The sequence below is a fragment of the Rhinoderma darwinii genome, chromosome 1, assembly GCF_050947455.1.
Source record: "Rhinoderma darwinii isolate aRhiDar2 chromosome 1, aRhiDar2.hap1, whole genome shotgun sequence".
Lineage (NCBI taxonomy): Eukaryota > Metazoa > Chordata > Amphibia > Anura > Rhinodermatidae > Rhinoderma > Rhinoderma darwinii.
Genome location: NC_134687.1, coordinates 276809459 through 276833126, shown reverse-complemented (window position 1 = coordinate 276833126; position 23668 = coordinate 276809459). Strand labels below are relative to the sequence as shown.

At 41.2% G+C, this 23668-nt stretch overlaps 1 protein-coding gene across 1 annotated transcript in view; it reads left to right on the top strand.

Annotated features, from left to right (window-relative positions):
* PTPRS (protein tyrosine phosphatase receptor type S) overlaps positions 1–23668 on the top strand; it is a 523802-nt gene that overhangs the window by 126264 nt on the left and 373870 nt on the right. The window contains exon 3 of the mRNA XM_075864303.1: positions 8666–8811. Coding sequence (XP_075720418.1) covers positions 8666–8811 — 146 coding nt within the window. The remainder of the gene's footprint in view (positions 1–8665; positions 8812–23668) is intronic.

The window sequence follows — 23668 nt, the reverse complement described above, 5'->3', positions numbered from 1 at the left end:
TCCGGTCTCCCGCCCGTTGCCTTGGTGACGCGTCCCTCTCGACATCCGGCCCGACGTCCTGGATGACGTTTCAGGCCATGTGACCGCTGCAGCCAATCACAGGTCAATCACAGGCTGCAGCGGTCACATGGACTGCCACGTCATCCAGGGATGTCGGGCTGGATGTGAAGAGAGGGACGCGTCACCAAGACAACGGCCGGGTAAGTATGAATTTCTTTAACTTTTATTACAGAAAAGGCTGTCCCTTCTCTCTATCCTGCACTGATAGAGAGAAGGGGCTGCCGATTAGTGTAGTGCTATTTTGCCGCCAAAAACGTGCCCGTAAATACGGGTGGAATACGGGTGACACCAGACCCATATTTACGGGCACAAGTTCGTAAATACTGGTGCAAAACGGGTGGAATACGTGTGACACCGGACCCGTATTTACGCCAGTATTTACGGGTGGGAAAAAATACGGTCGTGTGCATGAGGCCTTAGATTAATTCTTCAGGTTATTACGGTCGTGTAGATACCTAATATGCATAGGTTTTTTGTTTTTATTTAGTGTAGGGGCAATAAAATGTATTTAATGCAAAATAAAGACTCTGGCCTCATGCACACGACCGTATTTTTCCCCACCCGTAAATACTGGAGTAAATACGGGTCCGGTGTCACACGTATTCCACCCGTTTTGCACCAGTATTTACGAACCCGTGCCCGTAAATATGGGTCCGGTGTCACCCGTATTCCACCCGTATTTACGGGCACGTTTTTGGCGGCAAAATAGCACTGCACTAATCGGCAGCCCCTTCTCTCTATCAGTGCAGGATAGAGAGAAGGGACAGCCTTTTCTGTAATAAAAGTTAAAGAAATTCATACTTACCCGGCCGTTGTCTTGGTGACGCGTCCCTCTCTTCACATCCAGCCCGACATCCCTGGATGACGCGGCAGTCCATGTGACCGCTGCAGCCTGTGATTGGCTGCAGCGGTCACATGGCCTGAAACGTCATCCAGGACGTCGGGCCGGATGTCGAGAGGGACGCGTCACCAAGGCAACGGGCGGGAGACCGGACTGGAGGAAGCAGGAAGTTGTCGGTAAGTATGAAAGTCTTTTATTATTTTTTACAGGTTTATACTGATCGGTAGTCACTGTCCAGGGTGCTGAAAGAGTTACTGCCGATCAGTTGACTCTTTCAGCTCCCTGGACAGTGACTATTTACTGACGTCGCTTAGCAACGCTGCCGTAATGACGGGTGCACACATGTAGCCACCCGTCATTACGAGAGCTCCATAGACTTCTATGGACTGTCCGTGCCGTTATTACGGCCAGAAATAGGACATGTTCTATCTTTTTCAACGGCACGGGCACCTTCCCGTGAGAAAACGGGAAGGCACCCGTCGCCAATAGAAGTCTATGAGCCCGTTATTACGGGTCGTAATTACGACCCGTAATAACGGGAGTTTTTACGGTCGTGTGCATGAGGCCTCTTTTTGTGACTTTTTTTATTTATTTATTTGTTTTGTTACTTTTTTTTTTTTTTAATCCCATCAGGGGATAACTTTATTTTTTACTTGCAATGTATTAGCATACTCCTGTATGCTAATACATTACACTGTCTCACTATGACACAGGCTGCTGATCGGGCAGCACATAGTGTGCCCGAACAGCAGGCACATGGAACAGACAGCCCTGGGGTCCTTTGTAGGTCCCCAGGGCTGACTGCAGAGGGATTCGCCGGTGTTTGATCGCATCACTGGAATCCCGGTGATGCGATCAAAGAGGGGAATTCCCTTTGATCTTGCCGCGGTCACGGACCGCGGTAATCAAAGGGTTAAACAGCTGGGGTCCGAATGTGTGCCGACCCCAGCTGTGTTCAGGAGGCTGCTCTAAGATCAGGAGCTGTTAGTAACAGCTCCTGCTTAGAGGATGAGTGCTCTCACGAGCGCTCATCAGCCTGATCTGCAGCGACGCCAAAAGACGTCTCTGTAGATTAAGCACCCGCACCGCCTGACGTCAAAAGACAGTGGGCGGTCGGGAAGGTGTTAATGTGTAATTACACTGGCCTGCGAGCTGATGTTTGCACTATCGTGTCTAGTTTACTGGAAAAAAGAAAATAAAAGAATTTATTTAAAAAAAAAAAAAAGTGAGTAAAAAATCGCATATATCCAAAAATGGTATCTAGAAAAACTATAGCTCGTCCCACAGAATAACGTTAACTTAATTTATAACGCGTGGTGAACGCTATATATAAAAAAAACTGAAAAAAACTATTCCAGAATTGCAGTTTTTTCGTCACCTTGCCGCCCAAAAAAAAAATGGATAAAAAGTGATCAAAAAGTCGCATGTACCCCAAAATGGTACCAATAACAACTACAGCTCGTCCCACAAAAAACAGCCCTCATACCACTAAGTCTATGAAAAAATTAAATAAGTTAAGGCTCCAATAATCAGGACAGAAAAATATGCAGTTGTACCGACCCGAGGGGAACATTTCTTCTGTTTTAAGTGGCGATTTATCAAGACCCTAAAATTGGGGAACCAGGAAGGGGAGGGCCCAAACATATCTGCTGGAAGCGATGGTGCCCGTATTATACCAGGACAACACTTCCCAGCAAAATTCCCCAAACGGCAAAGGTGCGGAGTGTGGCCCAATTGGGATAAGAAAGGACATTTATCAGTGCGACACCGGCCTGTACAGAAAGGATTGCTTCATAGCGTGACAAATATTTTATGCATTCTTTTAGTGTTCCTATTATTATACCACCTGACTATGCCCATGATGTACTCTGCCCTGCTTGCATGTACCCCCACATTATACACTGAAATACCAGTAAAACTCCAAACAAAACCGCTACCATGCAAAATCCACGCTCCAAAAGCTAAATGGCGCTCCCTCCCTTCTGAGCCCTACAACGTGCCCAAACAGCAGTTTACTTCCACTTATATGGCATCTCCATACCCGGGAGAACCCTTTTAACTATTTTTGGGGGGTTTGTCTCCAGTGGCATAAGCTGGGCATGACATTTTCCACTGAAATGGCATATCTAGGGAAAAATTTAACATTTTACTTTGCAGCATCTGCCGCGTAATCATTTATGGAAAAGACCTGTGGAGTGAAAATGCTCACTACACCCCTTAATAAATGCCTTGAGGGGTGTAGCTTCCAAAATGGGGTCACTTCTTAGGGGTTTCTTTTTATTATTTCACATCCGAGCCCTGCAATTGTGAGCCAATACTTTGTAAATCGCCAAATTGGGCCTCAACTTCGCATGGTACTCTTTCACTTCTAAGCCCTGTCGATCGTCCAGGCAAAAGATTAGTGCCCCATGCAGGGTGATTCTAAAACTGGGAAACACAGCATAATAATTAGAGAGCTGTCTTGTTATGGTGGCACAAGCTGGGCACCACATATAGGAATATCTATGGAAAAAAAATCCCATTTTCACTCTGCAACATCGAGTGCACACTAATTTCTGCAAAACACCTGCGGGGTTAACATGCTCACTACACGCCTAGGTGAATACCTTGAGGGGTGTAGTTTCCAAAATGGGGTCACTTCTGTGGGGGGTTTCTACTGTTTTGGTCCCACAGGGGCTTTGTAAATGCAACATAGCAACCAGAGACCAAACCAGCAAAATCTGTACTCAGCCAAATGGCGCTCCTTCCATTCTGAGCCCTGCCGTGTGCTCAAACAGCAGTTTATGACCACATATGGAGTATTGCCGTACTCGGGAGAAATTGCTTTACAAACGTTGTTCTTTTTTTCCTTTATTTGTTGAGAAACTGAAAAACTTTGAGCTAAAGCTGTGTCTTATTGAAGAAAAAGGATTGTTTTTATTTTCACTGCCTAATTCTAATCTATGAAACCCCTGTGGGCTCAAAATGTGCACTACACACCTAGATGAATTCCCCAAGGGGTGTAGTTTCCTAAATGAAGTCACTTTTTGGGCGTTTTCCTTTATTGGTCCTTCAGGGGCTTTGCAAATTCGACGTGACCTCCGCAAACCATTCCTGCTACATTTGAGCTCCAAAAGCCAAATGGCGCTCTTTCCCTCCTAAGCCCTGGTGTGTATCCAAAAAACCATTTAGGACCACAAGTGGGGTACTGTTTTAATCGGGAGAAACTGCTTTACAAATGTGGTCGTGCTTTTTCTCCTTTAGTCCTTGTGGAAATGAGAAAAAATTTGCTAAACCTAAATTTTCTTTGAAAGAATGTAGATTTTAATTTTCACGGCCTAGTTCCAATAATTTCTGCATTAAACCTGTGGGGTCAAAATTCTCACTATACCCCTAGATAATTACCTTGAGGGGTCTAGTTTCCCAAATTGGGTCACTTTTGGGGGATTTCCACTGTTTTGGCACCACAAGAGCCCTTCAAAGCTGACATGGTGCCCAAAATATATTCTAATAAAAAGGAGGCCCAAAATCCTCTAGGTTCTCCTTTGCTTCTGAAAAAAATATGTAAATTTCACCTCTGCGTTGCTTTAATTACTGTGAAACATCTAAGGGTATGTGCACACGATAACTACATTTACGTCTGAAATTACGGAGCTGTTTTCAGGAGAAAACAGCTCCTGAATTTCAGACGTAATTGCATGTACTGGCGTTTTTCGCCACGTCTTTTACGGACGTAATTTGGAGCTGTTCTTCATTGGCGTCAATGAAAAACGGCTCCAATTACGTCCTAATAAGTGTCTTGCACTTCTTTTGACGAGGCTGTAATTTTATGAGCCGTCTTTTGACAGCGACGCGTAAAATGACAGGTAGTCTGCACAGTACATCGTAAGACCCATTGAAAGTAATGGGCAGATGTTTGCCGACGTATTGGAGGCGTTTTTTCAGACGTAATTCGAGGCGTAAAACGCCTCCATTACGTCTGAAAATAGGTCGTGTGAACCCAGCCTTAAGGGTTAAGACACTTTCTTAATGCTGTTTTGAATACTTTGAGGGGTGATGTTTTTAACATGGGGTGACTTATTGGGGGTTTCTAATATATAAGGCCTTCAAAGCCACTTCACAACTGAACTGGCCCCTGTAAAAATAGCCTTTTGAAATTTTCTTGAAAATGTGAGAAATTGCTGCTAAAGTTCTAAGCCTTGTAACGTCCTAGAAAAATAAAACTATGTCCAAAAAACGATGCCAATCTAACGTAGACATATGGGAAATGTTAATTAGCAGCAATTTTGTGTGGTATAACTGCCTGTCTTACAAGCTGATACATTTAAATTTAGAAAAATGCTAATTTTTGAAAATTGTTTGCTAAACATCCTGTGGCAGAGAGTTCCATATCAGTAAAGACGTAGAGGATGCCCCCTTGACCTTGTTACCGGCCTAGGTGTAAAAAGATTATTCGAAAGATCTCTGTACTGTCCAATTATATATTTGTACATTGTAATTAGATCTCCCCTAAGCCGTCTTTTTTCTAAACTGAATAGCCTCAAGTTTGATCTTCCTTCTTGGTACTGCAATCCGCCCATTCCCTTAATTACCTTGGTCGCCCTTTTTTGTACCTGTTCTGGTTCAGCCATGTCCTTATACACAGGTGGCCAAAATTGTACACAGTATTCCATATGTGGTCTGACTAGTAATTTGTATAGAGGAAAAACGATGTTCTTGTCATGAGCATCTATGCCTCTTTTGCATACCGTGGTTTTATTTGACTTGGCAGCATCTGCCTGGCACTGGTTACTGAAGATAAATGTACTGTCCACCAATATCCCCAAATCTTCTTTAGTAGCAGTTTTACCCAGTGTTTTACCATTTAATGCATAATTGTAAAATCTGTTTCCTCAGCCCTAGTGTATAACCTTACATTTATCCACATTAACCTTAATTTGCCATTTCTCTGCCCAAACCTCCAACTTCCCCAAATCCCTCTGTAGTATTACATTGTCCTCCTCTGTGTTGATTACTTTACAGAGCTTAGTATCATCTGCAAATACTGAATTATGCTCTGAAAACACTTAACAAGGACATTAACAAACATATTACGGCCTGTTCACATCGTCGTTCCTTTCCGCTGAGGGGTTCCGTCAGAGGCTTCCGTCGGGTTAACCCTCTCAATGGAAAGGCAACCGGAAACCTTAGCTTCTGTTTCCCTCACCATTGAACTCAATGGTCACGGGAACCTAGCTAATGGTTTCCGTTTGTCACCGTTGTGACAGGGTTCCGTTGTTCTTCAGGGTTCCGTCACCATTGAGGAATCCTCAGACGGAAACCCTCAGTGGAAAGGAACGGTGATGTGAACACAGCCTTAAAACGAAGAGGGCCAAAAACTGAACCCCACTGGTAACTGTGACCCACTCTGAGGATGTATTAGTAATAACCACCCTCTGTTTTGTATAATTTAGCCAGTTGTAAACCCAATTACGGTATTCTTCGGACTTTAAGACACACTTTTTAGCAAGAATAAACCTTACTAAAAAGTCTTAGTCAGCAGTCAAGGGGCCTGGCTACACCAGACCCTCCTGACCGCTTCCGACACGAAAGGGGGGGGTGATGTTTGGAGCGGGCTAACACGCGGAGCCCGCTCAATACACTGGAGGTGTCAGCTTGGTTTTACAGCTGACACGCTGCTCTAACGGCCAAAAACAGCGATCGCGCTGCTCCTGGCCGTTTTACTAGTTTAAAGGTTTTCCCATGAGGGACATTTATGACATATCCACAGGGTATGTCATAAAAGTCAGATAGGTGTGGGTCCCAGAGGGGGATCTATCTCTAGAATGGGCCCCCTAAATCCCATTCTAGGTTTTTGTACTCACGCTGCCTTCCGGGCACTTACTGATTACATGATCCGGAGTTACGGAAACAGCATAACTCGCTGAGCTACGCTGTTTCCGTAACTCCCATAGAACTGGATAGTAGTTACGGAAACAGCACCGTAGCTCGCATGCTACGCTGCTTCCGTAACTGCCATTCACTACTATCTAGCTCAGCGAGTTACGCTGTTTCTGTAACTACCAACCATGTAATCAGGAAGTGGCCGGTAGTCAACGTGAGCACAAAAAGCTAGAACGGGGTTTAGGGGGCTTCGTTCTAGATATAGGTGGGGGTCCCAGAGGTGGGACCCGCATCTATCTGAAATTTGACATATTCTGTAGATATGTCATAAATGTCCCCCATGGGAAAACCCCATGCCGCGTTCAATAGCGACCGCGGCAATTAAACCGTTAGGAGGGGGACGGCCCCTTCCGACAGCCCAATGCCCCCCACCCGCAACGCAATCAGGGGGGTGGTGCCGATGGCTGTCATGGCAGATCTGCCTTCTGTCTGCCTCTGCTAAGCCGTGCTTCCAGCATGGCTTAGCAGGAGCCTGTAAAAATGACAATATACTGCAATACATTTGTATTGCAGTGTATTGCACCAGCAATCAAAATATCGCTGGTTCAAGTCCCCAAGGGGAACTAATAAAATGTGTAAAAAAAATAAAAAATAAAAAAAAAAAAAGTTACATACATTTTAAAAAAAATATTAAAAGTTAAAAAAAACCTTTTCCTATTATTCCCCAAGCACAATGTAAAAAAAATGTAATACAAAAAAAAATTGGTATCACTGCATCTGTAAAAGTCCAAACTATATACAATATACTATTATTTAACTCGCACGACAATACGCTATTACTACCACCTAGACAATATCTTGTAATTAGTTTCCTGGGCTTTACAAGAGATAGAGAATCTATGGCACAAGGCAAATGCTTTTGACCAGTCAGCCGGCGACGGGGGCGAAGTAAGCTCCCTCTCCCACCCCTTCACAAAGGATGGAGAAACGTCATTACTTAAGTCCTGTAAAAAATTGTAAATGTATTGTTGTATATCGTCTTTCTGACAGGCTTCTATTAGGCCCCCAGGCAGCCATAGCAACCATCGCCACCCTGTGATTGCATTGCGGGGGGCGTGATGAGCTGCTAGAGGGGGTCGTCTCTTTTCAACTATTTAAATGTCGCGGTCACTATTGACCACGGTATTTAACGGGTTAAACCAGCGGGATCGTAACCTAAAGCCGACACCCGTATTGTATGGAGCAGGTCCGCTCTGTGAGCCCGTTCCATACTTCGCCCCCCTCCCTACCTGGCTATGACGTATGGATACGTCAAATGTCGGGAAGGGGTTAAATATCGGAAATAAGGATCTGTCTATTACGGTACTTAATTCCTGCAAAAGCGGTGGTGAATACCATCCGGACCCAGTGATTTTGTCTATTTTGGTGCTTTTAAGGTGGCGCTGCACTTCTTGCTGGTTTAAGCAGGTGACATTTAATGGAGAATTTACTTTATCCCTAATCATGTCGTCTGGATTTTCATGTGTAAATACAGTAGAGAAAAAGGCGTTTAATAGATTGGACTTTTCTTCATCCTCCTCCACCATTATACCCAGATTTATTTTGAGGGCCAACACTTTCAGTTTATTATTTATGTATTTGAAAAATATTTTTGGGTTATTTCTACTTTCTTTGGCAACGAGTGTTTCAATCTTTGCTGCCCTTTGTCTTTTACTTACGGTATTTTTTTCTTTATAATTAATGCCACAACACTACTCTCTTGCTTTAGTAGTTTAAACTTTCTTTTTATCATTTATTACACCCCTTACTATTTTATTTAACCACATCGATTTCATCTGGTTTCTAGCTTGTTTATTACCATAAGGTATATGACTTAAATAATTTGTTATGTTTCTTCTTAAGGTGTTCCAGAGTTTATCAAAAGGCCCACTGATGAAATTGGTGTTTCTGGGGGTGTGGCTTCCTTTGTGTGCCAAGCTACTGGTGATCCCAAACCCAGGGTCACATGGAACAAGCGAGGCAAGAAAGTAAACTCCCAGCGATTTGAGGTGGGTGTACATTCATGTCAGAAATTATTTTTTCGGGATAAGGAAAAATACACTTTTTAAAGTTATTTCAGATCTATTTCAGCCAATTTTGTTTCAGTATATTTTTTCCTTAAATATACCATCATATTTTTTCATATACTTTTAATTTGATCACACACCCCTTTTAGGTTTTATAAGAATTAAGGGCTTATTCAGTCAGCAGTGTCCGGTCTGTGATACACGGACCGTGTCTCGGACGTATTTCCGGGACCCAACACAGTTCAGGAACCCTGGCTCCTAGCATCATAGTTATATATGATGCTAGGAGTCCCTGCCTCTCCCCGGGAATACTGTCCCGTACTGTAATCATGATTACAGTACGGAACATTACTCAAAATCGTTAGTGAATGGTGGGGCCACATTTCACTCGCTTTAAAGTGAAAATAGGTACAAATTTCTGCATGGAGAGCCATGTGTAAATGAAATAATAATAATCGTGTGAGTGAGGGAAAAATACATATACATTCATGAGAAAAATAGACCACAATTAAAACGTAATTGCTAATGACAAGGTCTACTAGTGTAAAAAATCGACTGGGTATATTAACTAAATACCTAAATCGATGGAAAGAAAAACTAAAAAATTACAATATAAAAATGGTACACACAAATGGATGATTGGGGACGAAACCATCAGTGGTGAGATCCAGAGGTTCAAACAGTTAGGCCTCATGCACACAACCATACATTTTATCCACAATTACGGATCCGTAATTGTGGATAAAATACTGACTCATTAATTTCTATTGATCACGGACACCGTCCCGTATATTTACAGGCGTGTGTCCGGGCTGTAGAAATGACCCGCAAAAAATAGGACATGTCCTGCTTACGGACTGTGCTCACAGTAATAAGTATAGGAGCACGGTCCGTAAACAGGACATGTCCTATTTTTTGCAGGTCATTTCTACAGCTCCTATATATGTATAGGACCGTGCTCCTATACTTATTACTGTGAGCACAGTCCGCAAATGCGGATGACACTCCGCAGCCCGTCAATGCAGTATTTACTGACCGTAAATACTGCACGGTCGTGTGCATAAGGCCTTAGTTGAATGGTCTCTTGTCCAAATTAAAATGATAAATTTCATATATAAAACCAATACACAAAATGCCAATACATAATATAATTTATATAATACTTATGTCCTCTACGGCAAAAAGTCAGTCAATATTGAATAAAGTTTTGCCGATTTGAAGTGAGTTACGATGTAACCTTTACCTTCCTATATTTGAACTTCACAATTTTCATGCGTGTACTGTACAGATGTACAATAAACCTGTGGATTCAGCAGACAATATTTAAAAATATTAAACATTGAATCCCTACTGTCTATTTCTGTTTTTAGAAAACTGATAATTAAATACATTTATTTTTCCAATCATTCATTCTTATGTACTGTTATTTTTATTTCCTATCAAATTGAAAGCGTGTTTTAACAAAATGCTGTTTTTCTATGACTTTAAAGCAATCACTATAGAATGAACTGATGCATATATTCTGCACTATATGACAGTGATTTTCTTCCAATAATTTACACTGCCACTGTCCTAAGTTTTATTTAGGGTATCTTGACATAATGGCTGCCTACGAATATTCATTAGGAGTTCTACTGTTGTCTAGCTCTCTTAGAATATAGATCTGACTAAATCTGATTGGTCTAAGTCATTACTGTAGCTCTAGCCTTTGGACTCCTTTAGACACAAACCAACCCTTTAGGCCGGATTCACATGAACGTGTTCGGTCCGTGATATACGGTCCATATGTCAGCCGTATTTCCCGCACCTAACACACTGCAGGGAGCCGGGCTCCTAGCATCATAGTTATCTATGACGCTAGGCGTCACTGTCTCTCCGCGGAACTACTGTCCCGTACTGATAACATGATTGCAGTATGGGACAGTTGTCCGCAGCGAGGCAGTGACACCTAGCGTCGTAGATAAATATGATGCTGGGAGCCCGGCTCTCTGCAGTGTGTTCGGTGCAGGAAATACGGCCGACATATGGACTGTATATCACGGACCAAACACACTCGTGTGTGGGAGGCCTTAGACTCACTGTAAAATTTCACAAAGACACTAAAAAGTAAAATATATCATTCACTTGAATGTTTACATGGGAATATATCATAAACTAATACTGATTAAACCCCAAACACTTTCCCAACCCCTTCCCGACATTGGATACGTCATGGAAAGCGAGTTCTTCCCGCAATTTGCCGTATCCATATAACAAATGGGGGACACCGGCTCAGAAGCTGAGTAGGTGCTATCATCCCAGGGTGTCAGCTGTATGTTACACAATCGCCCTTTTTCGCTTATGAAGTCCTTTATTATTAAAAAAAAAGCTTACATATTTGGTATCGCCGCGACCTTAACGGTCTGAACTACAAAATATTATGTTATGTATCCCACGCAGTGAATGCCTTATAAAAACAACCTAAAAAACAAAACCAGAATTTCTGTTTGGAATAAAAAGTAATCAAAAAGTCGCATGTATCCAAAAGTGGTACCTATAAAAACTATAGCTCATCTCGCAAGAGACAAACCCTCATACAGCTCCATCGACGACATTTTTTTTAAACGTTATAGTTCTCACATCATTGCGTTATTTATACAAAAATTATTCTATTGTGCAAAAAGTTGTAAAACATAAAAAAGTGCTATAAATCTGGTATCGCCGGAATCGTACTGACCCGCACAGTAAAGTTAACATGTAATTTATGAACCAGGAAGAGTAGGGCCCAAACATATCTGCTAGAAATGACGGCGCCCGTATTATACCAGGACAACCCTTCCCAGCTAAATTCCCCAAACTGCAAAGGTGCGGAGTGTGGACCAAGAGGGGGATAAGTAAGGACACAGGCCTGTGCAGAAAGGATTGCTTCACATCGTAACACACATCTATGGATAATTTTATTGTTTTTTTGTTTTTTTTACCGCATTCGTGTACCACCTGACTATGCCCCTGATGTACTCCGCCCAGTTTACATATGCCTCCACATTATTAACGGGAAAAAAAACCGCAATACTCAAGCAAAACTACTACCAAGCAAGATAACGCTAGAAAAAGCCAAATGTTCTGAACCCTACAGTGTGCCCAAACAGCTGTTTACTTCCACATATATGGCATCGCCATACCAAGGAGAACCCTTTTAACAATTTTTGGGCAGTGTGTCTCCAGTGGCACGAGCCGGCCACAACATATTTGCCTCTAAAATGGCTTATCTAGGGAAAAAATTAAAATTTTTACTTTGCGCCATCCGCAGCACATTCATTTATGGAAAAGACCTGTGGGGTCAAAATGCTCACTACACCCCTTAATAAATGCCTTGAGGGGTGTAGTTTCCAAAATGGGGTCCCTTCTTAGGGGTTTCTGTTAATATTTCACATCCGAGCCCGGCAATTGTGAACCAATACTTGATAAGTCGCCATATTAGGCCTCAATTTCGTATGGTACTCTTTCACTCCTAAGCCCTCTAGAATGTTAAGGCAAAAGATTAGGGCCACATGTAGGGTGATTCTAAAACCGGGAAACATAGCATAATAATTAAAGAGCTGTCTATTCATGGTGGCACAAGCTGGGCATCACATATTGGCATATCTATGGATAAATTGCCATTTTCACTCTGCAACATCGAGTGCACACAAATTTCTGGAAAACAGCGGGGTCAACATGCTCACTTCACCCCTAGGTGAATACTTTGAGGGGTGTAGTTTCCAGAACGGGGTTACTTCTGGGGGTTTGGTCCCACAGGGACTTGCAAATGTGACATAGTGCCCAGAAACCAATCCAGCAAAATCTGCACTCCAAAAGCAAAATGGAGCTCCTTCCCTTCTGAGCCCTACCGTGTGCCCAAACAGCAGTTTATGACCACATATGGGGTATTGCTGTACACGGGAGAATTTGTCTTACAAATGTTGGGGTGTTTTTTCTCCTTTTAATTTGTAAAGAAAATGAAAAATTTTGAGCTAAAGCTACGTCTTATTTGAAAATAATTCCATTTTTATTTTCGCTGCCCAATTCTAATAAATTATGAAACACATGTGGAGTCAAAATGCTCACTACACCCCTTGATGCCTTCTTTGTGGGTGTAGTTTCCAAAATTGGGTCTCTTTTGGGGTGTTTCCTTTGGCATCACAAAACCTCTTCAAACCTGACATGGTGCCTAAAATATAATCTAATAAAAAGGACCCAAAATCCTCTAGGTGCTCCTTTGCTCCTGAGGCCTGTGCTTCAATCCATAAGCACAATCCACTGTATCGACCAAATTTTACGACCAACATAAAGCCCAATGTGTCACGAGAAAACAATCTCAGAATCGCTTGGATAGGTAAAAGCATTCCGAAGTTATTAGCACATAGTGACATATGTCAGATTTGAAAAATGGGCTCTGAGCCTTAAGGCCCAAAGTAGGCTGCGTCCTTAAGGGGTTAAGGTATTCATTAAGGGGTGTTGTAAGTATTTTGACCCCACAGTTTTTTTTGTAAGAACTCCTGCAAATTTACATTTTTTCACAAATGTGTCATTTTAAAGACCGTTTTTCTGTAAAACGAACATGAAAATTAAGAAACACACCCCAAAATCTATCGTCCTGTTTCTCCTGTGATCAAAAATACCCCCATTGTGGCCCTAATTCACTGCCTGGACACACAGCAGGGCCCAAAATGAAGGGCGTACCCGGTGGCTTTCAGCACATATATTTTTGCTTAAAAATGTTTTAGGCCCCACTGCATATTTGGAGAGGCTTTGAGCTGCCAGAAAGATATAAACTCCTCATAAATTACCCCATTTAGAAAACGAAACCCCGTAATAATTTTCTTCACAAATGTTACTTTCTTGACCATTAGTTTTTTTTTTTACAAAGCAGTGGAGACTAAGGAAATGGACCCCTCGTTTTATCTTGCTATTTCTTCTGTGTTCAGAAATTTCCCCATTGTGGCCCTAATCTGCTCACTGGAAATATGGCTGGGCCTAGAATGGAGGAAGCGCCCTTTGGCTTTCAGGAACGCAAATTAATGAATGCCAGGGCCCCATTTCATGCATGCAAAGGAATTGAGCTGTAATAATGACCGCTCCAAGAAGTGTTCCCACTTAGAAAATGATACCCCATAAGATATTTATCTTGGGTTGTAGTGCACATGTTGATGGCAAAGTTTATTTGGCATTCAATGAAGAACAGCTCAAATGATCGGCCGTCAAAGACGCCTCGCATAATGCGAGGAGGAGGTCGTACCACATCTCTTTAGCCCCATCAATCCCTATATGAGAGAGAAATTTTTGCACAACATAACCGCTTTCTGCCTGGCAAGGTAGGAACCGAAATGTGCCCAAAACAACTAATCACTAGCAAAATAAAGCCCATAGTATATTGATAAGTAACAGATTGCTTATTAGAAATTCATGAAATAAAAGAGAAACATCATGCCGCAATTCTAGCTTGTTCCAAGTGCCATTTTATGCTTGCAGGCGCTTTCAGGTGTTATGCCAAAGAAAAATAATTCTAAGAATTAAAAAAAAAACATCATATTCATCTAGGGGTATGATGAGAATTTACATTTTTAGAGTGGCCAATATGATAATGGAAAAATGGGGTGAAAAAGATCATAATATTAAAAAATAGAAATGTCTGAAGGGACAAAACAGGAGTAGAAATAAATTCGACAGAAAAAAATTATCTATCATTATAATCTAGTGAGGAATGATATATTCGGAAACACTCGTGTATGCACAGCCCTGGTTTGTCATCATTGGTAGCCTGTGTCCCTCCTAATTCCGTTTTTTAAGCACACACGGCACCTCATTTGGGGACCTGTCTTTTTAGCGGTTGGGGGCACTTGGGAAGGGAAATGTTGTCCTGGATTCACCCTGCTGGCCTCACTTGAAGTTGTAGCCCTGGCCTCCCCACCCTGGTGTCTAAAAATTAAGATTTTTATGACTTTTTTCCTGGTAGTTCAGGTAAGGTCCGCAGTTGCCTGCCTTCCGAAAAATGATAAAAGAATTGTAAAGTGCCATTTGCATCAGATGGACTGCCAACTTTTTGTACCAGACCCTAGACTTCATACTGCACTATAAGGCTGCAGCATTTGGTCGGCAAGGTCCGCCCCTCCCATGTTGTTTGGGTTTAGAAATGGTGGCATCTTTCCCACGCACAGGAACAGGGTTGCTTTCATCTGCGTGGATTGATGTTAAGATAAAGACATCTTTTTTTGTCTCTTTATTTAACTACCCTTAAGTTTAACTACCCTTACAAAGGGTTTTCTTTTCACCACCTTAAATTTACCAGTGTCTTTGGAAGGCCTTTTTGGGTCCGTCTAATTGTGCCACAAGCTACAGTTTCTCTAGCCAATAGACATTGAAACAAGGGCACACATGTATAAAAATTATCTATATACTGGTGATGACCCTTGTCCAACTGCGGGTGAATTAGGTCCCAAAGAATTCTGCCACTTACATTAAGCATGGGTGAGCATTCTGGTGGGTTGATCTGGGTGTCTTTTCCCTCGTGTACCCTAAAACGATGGATAAAACCAGTGCTGCTCTCACAAATGTTATATACCTTCGTGCCATATTTGGCCCTCTTGGTGGGTATATATGACAAAATTTGAGCCCACCTTTAAAGGAACAGTGTCACGAAAAAAAATTTTTTTACATCAGTTTGATTTTAGTGTTTAATTAAAAACTTTTATATTTATTTGTGTGTTTGTGTTTTACATTTTTTTATTTTTGAACTTTTTCTTCCCTATGGGGGCTGCCATTTTTTTTTCCATTTCTGTATGTGTCGATTAACGACACATACAGACATGGAATACGGCACATACAGTCCCATAGTGAATGCGAACGGGGCCCGTTCCATCCACTATGCTGTACGCCGTCTGTGTGGGAACGGCGCATTCGCCGCTCCCACACAGTCCAAGTTGAACTGTGCGACGTCCGGCGCCATTTTCCTGTGGACCGGAAGTCGCGGCCGGACAGTAAGATTACTACTTCCGGTCGCGGCTTCCGGACTTGTGCACTTGGAGCGGGAGGTAGCAGACGGAGCGGACGGACCGGAGGGAGCGGCAGCGGCTGGAGCAGTTAAGTTATTTCTGTATATGTAAGTGTTTTACTGTGTGTTTACTAGTGTATGTAAACCTAATACACTGTGTGTTCGCTCAAAAAATGGTGACACACCGTGTAGGAGGTTTGACAGTTCAATCCCCTCGTTTCTCCCGGCACTAGCCAGGATAAAGGAGGAGGAGGAGGAGGAGGAGGAGGGGGGGGGGGGGATGCTGAGAGCTCACTAGAGCGAGTGAGTTTTCTCAAATTTTGCAGCATAAAGCAATGTGGTTGCTTTACCACATGCAATGCTGCAATTTTGGGAATTGCTCCATCTAGTGACCAGCACTGGGAAATATTATAAATTAGAATCTAATTTATTATATTTCCTGACTCGTGAAAAAAATTAAAAAAATTAGAACAATGTTTAATCACCTATACACTAATTGTTTAACTAAAAAAAAAGATACATTTTTTTCTAGCGTCACATTCCCTTTAAATAAAACCAGGGATTCATCCACATCAACATTTTTATCAAGGGTATATGCGTCTGCAAATGTAAAATTTGAAATGATCTGTAAGAGGCCTAATTTTAACCCTTTCATGCCGACAATCTGTACATACACGTCCTTTTCGCACATACCCCGTGCTGCTAGGACGTGTATATACAGATCTCTGTTCCAGCCGGCATAGCGCTGTGAAAAGCTCTCGGATGCCGGCTATGTCAGTGTCTGCGGCTCCCCAGCAACCTGTTCTCTGACTGCCGAACCGATTGGTTCGGCTGCAGAGAATACGATCACCGTCATTAACCGTTTCCTGACTGCCCACAGTAAATTCACGTCGGCGCTTGCTGGGCTCTGTGCAGCGCCGCCGTGAATTCACAGTGGGTGTTAAAAGCGCGATCCGGGTGTCTCAGAGTAGTGCTGACACCCAGATCGCGCTGTCAACCCCTGCCTCTGGTCCCAGAGACATGACCGGGACCTGATTGGTTCAGGCCCAGATCATGTGATCGCAGGGGAATTTTTTTGTAGCAACAAACTGGTAAGTTTGTTGCTACAACAAACTTTCACGAGAACCGATTGCGGGTGCTACGGTCGGTTGCAACGGCCTCCGGTCTGCCATTCACGGAAGCCTATGAGGACCGTCACACTGACGGTTTAGAATACGTTACACTACCTAGGTAGCGTAATGTATTATAGCAGCCATCAGTGCTGCAGGTCTTAAAGTAAAAAAAAAAAGTAATAAAAATAATAAGCCTTTTATTATAGGAAAAAAAATAAACTGTTAAAGTACACATATTTGGTATCACCGCGTTCGTAACGACCCCAACTATAAAACTATAATATTATTTTTCCCGCACGGTAAACACCACAAAAAATAATTAAAAAACAATACTAGCATCACTATTTTTTTGGTCATCACCCCTCCCAAAATATAGAATAGAAAGTGATCAAAAATTTGCATGTACCCCAAAATAATACCAATAAAAACTACAACCTGTCCTGCAAAAAACAAGCCCTTAACACAGCTTTTTTGACTGAAAAATAAAAAAATTATGGCTCTCAGAATATGGTGACACAAAAAAAGAAATAATTTTATAGAAAAGTGATTTTATTGTGCAAACCCCACAAAACATAAAAAAAAACTATATGCATATGGTATCGCCGTAATCTTACCGACCTTCAGAATAAAGTAAAATTTCATTTATAGCGCACAGTGATTACTGTAAAAAAAAAAAGGACATAAAACACTGTCAAAATGTATGTTTTTTTTTTTGTCACTTTGCTTGCCAAAAAATCTAATAAAGTGATCAAAAAATCACATTTACCCTAAAATGGTACCAATGAAAACTACAGATTGTAACGTAACAAATAAGACCTCACACAGCTCCGGTGGAGAAAAAATTAAAAATAGTTCTGGCGCTCAGAATATAGCGACAGAAATTGTGCAAAGTGTCCAAAAGCGGATAAGATTTGGCACCATTTATCAGTTCGACACCTGCCACACATCTATTAATTATTTATTTACCCCCTTATTATACCCTCTTATTATGCCCTGATGTACTCTGCCCAGCTTACATATACCCCCACATTCTAAACTGAAATACCAGCAAAACCCCAAACAGAACTATTACCAAGCAAAATCTGCGCTCCAAAAGCCAAATGGCGCTCCTTCCCTTCTGAGCTCTGCCGTGGGTCCAAACAGCAGTTTATTACCACATATGGGGTATTGCCGTAATCAAGAGAAATAGCTTTACAAGTTTTGGGGTGCTTTTTATTTTTTATTCCTTGTAAAAAGTACATTTTTTTTATATTTTTTCAGAAAAAAAGTAGATTTTCATTTTCACAGACATTTTCCAATAAATATAGCAAAAGAACTGTGGGGTCAAAATGCTAACTATACCCCTAGATAAATTCCTTGAGGTGTGTAGTTTCCAAAACCACTTTTGGGGAGATTCCACTGTTTTGGCACCACAAGACCTCTTCAAACCTGACATGGTGCCTAAAATATATTCTAAAAAAAGGAGACCCCAAAATCCTCTAGGTGCTTCTTTGCTTCTGAGGCCGGTGCTTCAGTCCATTACCACTCTAGGGCCACATGTGGGATATTTCTAAAAACTGCAGAATCTGGGCAATAAATATTGAGTTACATTTTTCGGGTAAAACTTTCTGTGTTACAGAAGAAAATGTGTTACAAATGAATTTCGGCAAAAAAATTAAATTTGTAAATTTCACCTTTTACTTTGCTTTAATTCCTGTGAAACACCTAAAGGGTTAATAAACTTTCTGAATGCTGTTTTGAATACTTTGAGGGGTGCCGTTTTTAAAATGGGGTGATTTATGGGGTCTATGTTGCACCTAAGGCCCTCAAAGCCACTTCAGAACTGAACTGGTCCTTGACAAAATAGCCTTTTGAAATTTTCTTGAAAATGTGAGAAATTGCTGCTAAAGTTCTAAGCCTTGTAACGTCCTAGAAAAATAAAATAATGTTCAAAAAACAATGCAAATATAAAGTAGACATATGGAGGATGTTAAAGAGGCTCTGTCACCAGATTTTGCAACCCCTGTCTCCTATTGCAGCAGATCGGCGCTGCAATGTAGATAAGAGTAACGTTTTTTGTTTTTTTTTAAAACGAGCATTTTTGGCCAAGTTATGACCATTTTTATATTTATGTAAATGAGGCTTTCTAAAGTACAACTGGGCGTGTATTGTGTATGTACATCTGGGCGTTTTTACTTCTTTTACTAGCTGGGCGTTGTGAATAGAAGTGTATGATGCTGACGAATCAGCATCATCCACTTCTCTTCACAACGCCCAGCTTCTGGCAGTACACAGACACACAGCGTGTTCTCGAGAGATCACGCTTTGACGTCACTCACTTCCTGCCCCAGGTCCTGCATCGTGTCGGACGAGCGAGGACACATCGGCACAAGAGGCTACAGTTGATTCTGCAGCAGCATCAGCGTTTGCAGGTAAGTAGCTACATCGACTTACCTGCAAACGCCGATGCTGCTGCAGAATCAAATGTAGCCTCTGGTGCCGATGTGTCCTCGCTCGTCCGACACGATGCAGGACCTGGGGCAGGAAGTGAGTGACGTCACAGCGTGATCTCTCGAGAACACGCTGTGTGTCTGTGCACTGCCAGAAGCTGGGCGTTGTGAAGAGAAGTGGATGATGCTGATTCGTCAGCATCATACACTTCTATTCATAACGCCCAGCTAGTAAAAGAAGTAAAAACGCCCAGATGTACATACACAATACACGCCCAGTTGTACTTTAGAAAGCCTCATTTGCATAAATATTAAAATGGTCATAACTTGGCCAAAAATGCTCGTTTAAAAAAACCAAACAAACACGTTACTCTTATCTACATTGCAGCGCCGATCTGCTGCAATAGGAGATAGGGGTTGCAAAATCTGGTGACAGAGCCTCTTTAATAAGCAACAATTTTGTGTGGTATTACTATCTGTTTTACAAGTAGATTACATTTAAAATTAGAAAAATTATAATTTTTGCAAATTTTCTTTAAATGTTGGTGTTTTTCACAAATAAGCTATGAATTTATTGACCAAATTTTTCCACTAACCTAAAGTACAATATGTCCCGACAAAACAATCTCTGAATCGCTTGGATAGGCAAAAGCATTCCAGAGTTATTACCACATAAAATGACACGTCCGATTTGAAAAAATGGGGCTGGTCATTGAGACATCGATGACCCTTGGTCCTGAAAGGGTTAAATAGCCTATCATGGCTGGGGTCACTTGCTGGGGGGCATTGTGCATTATCACAGTAATGTATAAACCTCATTATGGCCTCAAAACGCTTACGCTTCATCACTGCACGATACAGAGGCGTATCGTACAGTACATCCGTCGACCAGTATGATTTTATAGTTGGCTGTTTTACAAAGCCTGTGTTCAATAGTAGTCCCCAATATTTCAGCATTTCTGCTTTGTCAACTGACTTCCAGTTGTTTTACCTGGCATAAAATGAATTGGGGTGAGTTGAAATAAAATGGTTGGCATATAAATTAGTTTGAACTACTATTAGATCAATTAAATCTTCTTAAAATAATAATAATAATAAAAAAAAAATAAAAAAAAAATCTCCCTCGCGATATCCAATGGTGTTAAAATTTGTGCCTGTGGCAGATATCAAATCAGGAATTTGGAGAATAAATGTGGCTGCAGACTACCAATCAGGGTCACTAGCATTTGTGCTGGGCTGACTTTCACTAGTCCTGCTCCGCTGTGCTTGGGGCTCATCACTGTCGCTACTAGAAATGATGATAATAAAAACTGCTCCTCACTTTCGCTTGCGGTGTCTGTATCAGAACAGATCATCGCATACACTTCCTCTGCTGTAAATGTCCAGTGAGCCACTATTGTAGCTCTAATATATTTATATATATTTTTAACACACACTACGTATTGTGTAACGACTACTATAAACTACGTACCTTATTATCCCTACACCTATCTAATGCAAATTGATGCCCAATCCCTAACGCTACCTATAACACACAGATTTATTTTCTAGATTATTTTTTTTATATAAGAATTGTTTTACACTAAACAATTCTTAAACATTTTTAGATTATTTTTTTTATACAACAAAAATTAAAAGTACGCTAAGTAACGCTCTAAACCTGCCGCTACCTAACGCTACCTAAACGCTAAATATATATATATATATATATATATATATATATATATTATTTTTATTACAATTTTTTTTATAAAACAAAAAGGAAACAAAATGAAATGGGTGGATAAGGGGATTGGTGGGGTCACAGGGACACTGGGGAGGCAGTGTAGGCGTTACATTTTTCTGTTTTTTTTTTTTTTTTACTTTTAGATGATGACTGAAGGATCAAGCAGCGCACCACTTACAGGACTGAGGAGATCCGAGCCGAACACCGGCTTTTCCTCCTGCCCCCACTACGTTCAGTACTATGATTGGTCAGTGACTGACCAATCATAGCATTCATGGGGCTGGGACCGTCGTGATTGGTCCCTCGACGTCTGACAGGACTGATCAGCTGTCTGTGACAGTTTGAAATACTGACAAAAATGAACGTCCTGGTGCGGGAACTAGCATGACGTTAATTTTCGTCATAGGTCGGGAAAGAGTTAAATACCAGTAAAACCCCAAACAAAAACAATCTGCACTCCAAAAGCCAAAGGTGGTCCTTTCGAGCCTGGCAGTGTGCTCACACAGCAGTTTGACAACGTATGGGGTATTACCGTACTCTGGAGAACCCGCTTAACAATTTATGGGGTGTGTTTCTCCAGTGCCACAAGCTGGGCACAATATATCTGCCACTGAAATGACATATCTGTGGAGTAGTTGCAGTTTTCATTTTGCAACATCCATTGAGCACTAATTTTTGGAAAACACCTATGGGGTCAAAATGATTACTACACCCCTGGATTTCTTTTCTTATTTTACCCTAGAGCGTTTGCAATTGTGGGTAATACTGTGTAAATCACCAAACTAGGAACATTGTCGTATGTGCAGGCAAAAAATTTGGGCCACATGTAGGGTGTTTGTAAAACTGGGAAACACAGCATAATAATTAAAGAGCTGTCTTATCGTTGTGGCACATGCTGGGCATAACATATTGGCCACTGAAGGGGCATATCTGTGGAAAAAATAAAATTTCCTCTGCAGAATCAACCTCACATTAATTTTTGGAAAATACATATGGGGTTAAAATGCTCAATACTCCTGTATAAGAATTCGGTGAGGGGTGTAGTTTCCAAAACGGGGTTACTTCCCAGGAGTTTCCTAAAACCATTTCAGCAAAATCTGCACTCTAAAAAACAAACTGCGCTTCTTTCCTTCTGAGCCTTACCGTTTGCCCAAACAGCTGACCATATATGGAGTATTACCTTAATTTAGAGAAATTGCAAAATAAACGGTTGTGTTCTTCTCTTATTTCATGTGAAAATGAACAATTTTGAACTAAAATCACATATCATTGGAAAAAATTAAATTTTTAGTTTTCACGACCTAATTTTGCTGGGGTCATCTCTAAGGGTTTTTACTGTACTGGTACTTTAGGAGCTCTGCAATATGGCATCAAGAAACCATTCTGACAGAATCTGCACTCCAAAAGCCAAATGTCGATCGTTGTCTTCTGAACCCTGCCGTGTGCAGAACAGCAGTTTCTAACCACATATAGGGTATTGCCTTACTCGGGAGAAATTGCGTAAATCATTTTGGGCTGCTTTTTCTTTTGCATTCCTTGTATAAATGAATAGTTTTGAGCAAAAACTATATATTAGGCTGTGTTCACATCAGCGTTGCCCTTCCGTTTAGGGGTTCCGTCTGAGGTTTCTGTTGGGTTAACCCCTCAACAGAAAGGCAAAATGAAACCTTCGCTTCAGTTTCCCTCACCATTGATCTCAATGGTGACGGAAACGTTGCTAAAGGTTTCCGTTTGTCACCGTTGTGACAGGGTTCTGTTCTTCTGACAGAATCAATAGCGCAATTGACTTTCCGTTGAGGGGTTAACCCGACGTAAACCTCAGATGGAACCCCTTAGCGGAAAGGAACGCTGATGTGAAAGGGCCCTTACTGGAAAATTTTAATTTTTATGGCCTAATGTTAATAAATTCTATAAAAAACACCGGTGGGGTCAAAATGCTCACTACACCCCAAGACTAATTTTATTTGAGGTGTTTAGTTTCAAAATTGGGGACTCTTTCAAGGTGTCTACTATGTTTGGCACCTCGTTGCCTCTGCAAACCTATAATGTTGCCTAGAAAACATTTTAATAAAAAAGACGCCTGCTCCTGAGGCCTGTATTTCAAGAAAGTAGCACACTAGAGGTACTTTTTATCAAATTTTGGTAAAAATGTAAAAACTGCTATAATGTCGTAAAAAATATATAACTTTCTAAAAAATAAAATAAAATTGTAAAAAAAGATGCCTACATAAAGACATATGGTAAACGTTATTTATTTAATAATTTGTATGGTATCATTATACATTTTAGAAGCAGATTTCAAATTCAAATTTTTTTACATTTTATTTAAATTTCAGATTCTTTTTCTAAATAAAGAGAAAACATAAAAACTAAAATTTACCAATAAAGTATGTGTCATGATAAAACAATCTCAGAATCACTTGGATGACAAAAAGCTTTCTAAAGTTAGTACCACATAACGTGTGACACATGTCAGATTCGAAAAATGGGCTGTGTCCTTTAGTCCAAAATAGGTCGCATCCTCAAGGGGTTAAAGAGGTTCTGTCACCACATTATAAGTGGC